Source organism: Schistocerca serialis, chromosome 8 (genome assembly GCF_023864345.2).
Source record: "Schistocerca serialis cubense isolate TAMUIC-IGC-003099 chromosome 8, iqSchSeri2.2, whole genome shotgun sequence".
Taxonomy (NCBI): domain Eukaryota; kingdom Metazoa; phylum Arthropoda; class Insecta; order Orthoptera; family Acrididae; genus Schistocerca; species Schistocerca serialis.
Genome location: NC_064645.1, coordinates 112,751,546 through 112,753,320, shown reverse-complemented (window position 1 = coordinate 112,753,320; position 1,775 = coordinate 112,751,546). Strand labels below are relative to the sequence as shown.

General features: G+C 46.2%; 1 protein-coding gene across 1 annotated transcript; it reads right to left on the bottom strand.

Moving 5' to 3' along the window:
- Nucleotides 1–237: 237 nt before the first annotated feature.
- Nucleotides 238–879, bottom strand: LOC126416859 (uncharacterized). Its single transcript, XM_050084743.1, has one exon. It carries the CDS (start codon nucleotides 877–879, stop codon nucleotides 238–240), a length of 642 nt encoding a protein of 213 aa, XP_049940700.1.
- Nucleotides 880–1,775: the final 896 nt, after the last annotated feature.

Genomic DNA, 1,775 nt, shown 5'->3' with positions numbered 1-1,775 from the left:
TAACACTGCAGTAGAATTGGCAAAAGGAAAATTACTTGGGATGGATTTTGAAGTACTAGGGGGCTATAAGCTTATGTATTACAGATTACATTAAAATGTATCCACACACATGTAAGTGTCGTGTCTCTACACGCATACATCAGCATAGTTAGAAACAGACACGGTATATAACACATAAAATTTCGTTTTTATTTAATCAAAAGTGTAATAAGAACAAATGATATATTTCACTGAAATTCAGAATCTTGCCACACGAGTCTTGTTGAAGCTGGCAGGAGGACTGGTGACAGAACGCGTGTTGTATCTGGCAGCAGGACTGGTGACACTGCGTGTGCTGAATCTGACAGCAGGACTCGTGACAGGATGTGAGTTGTATCCAGCAGCAGGACTGGTGACACAGCGTGTGCTGAATCTGGCAGCAGGACTGGTGGCACAGCGTGTGCTGAATCTGGCAGCAGGACTGGTGACACTGTGTGTGCTGAATCTGGCAGCAGGACTGGTGACAGGATGTGTGTTGTATCCAGCAGCAGGACTGGTGGCACAGCGTGTGCTGAACCTGGCAGCAGGACTGGTGACACTGCGTGTGCTGAATCTGGCAGCAGGACTGGTGGTACAGTGTGTGTTGTATCTGGCAACAGGACTGGTAATAGGATGCATGCTGTAGCAGGCAATGGGGATGGCGGATGCTATTTGTGTGGAGGCTGACGGCGATGCTTTGGACACCAACTGCTCTAAAGGTAATGAGGCTACACGTTTTGTGGTTAGATAGGCTGCTGTTAATGTAACTTCTGTTTTGCATGGCGATGAGGCTCGAAGAATTGCTCTTGTTGTGGGTGGCAACGCCACTTCAATTGTAGGTGCCGACGTCACTTGTGTCATGGCTGATGAGACATGTGTTGTGGATGGGGACGTGGCGGGAGATGCCATGTGTGTAGCAGCTGCTGGTTCAAGTTGTGTTGTGGATGGCAATACGGTTGGAGACTCCAGTTGTGTTGTGGCCTCCTTGGCCACTCCTGTTGTGGCTGGTGACGCGGCTGGTGCAACCACTTGTGGTGCAGCTGGTCGTTCAAGTGGTACTGTGGATGGTGACGCAGGTGGAGACGCCTCTTCTCTTGTGGCTTCTGCTGGCTCTCCTCCTGTGTCCGGCAACGTGGCTGGCGACACCTGCCGTGTTGCAGTGGGCGGCGTGGCTGGTGACGCCGCTGTTGTTGCTAATGCTGGCTCCTGTGAGAAAAAGATATAATGGACGATGTTAAGATGTTGCTAAATGTGATCCATGTGATACAAATTGAGAGAAAATCTATTCACAATAATTTAGATCATTAAAGTGACATTAAATATTGCCAGTTCTTTGGTACATCTATTCAGTACATAATTAAATCGAATGAAAGTACGAATTATTTATCTGTCAATATAGTGACATTGTAAATGCTGTGAGATTATATTGGTGTATGAATTATTCTCGTGCATTTTCTTTATCCAGGTTGGATCTTTAAGAGCTTGTTATTCTGAATAGTAATCTAAACATTAGCAAAACACTATCACTGCTCTACGTTCCACACAATGATACAGTCTCATTCACAACATGATGTCGTGATGTCTCCCATTCGCTCGATATGGACCATGCCTGTAAGTTCACTTCTGAACTTACGAGAAGAGCCGCGAGGATGCGCATATTCACCTCGCAGGGTTTCATGATGGTCTGTGTCCAACAAACTTATACTGACGATCCAAAATAATATGACCGAATATTTAATATGGTGTTGCGCCGCCTC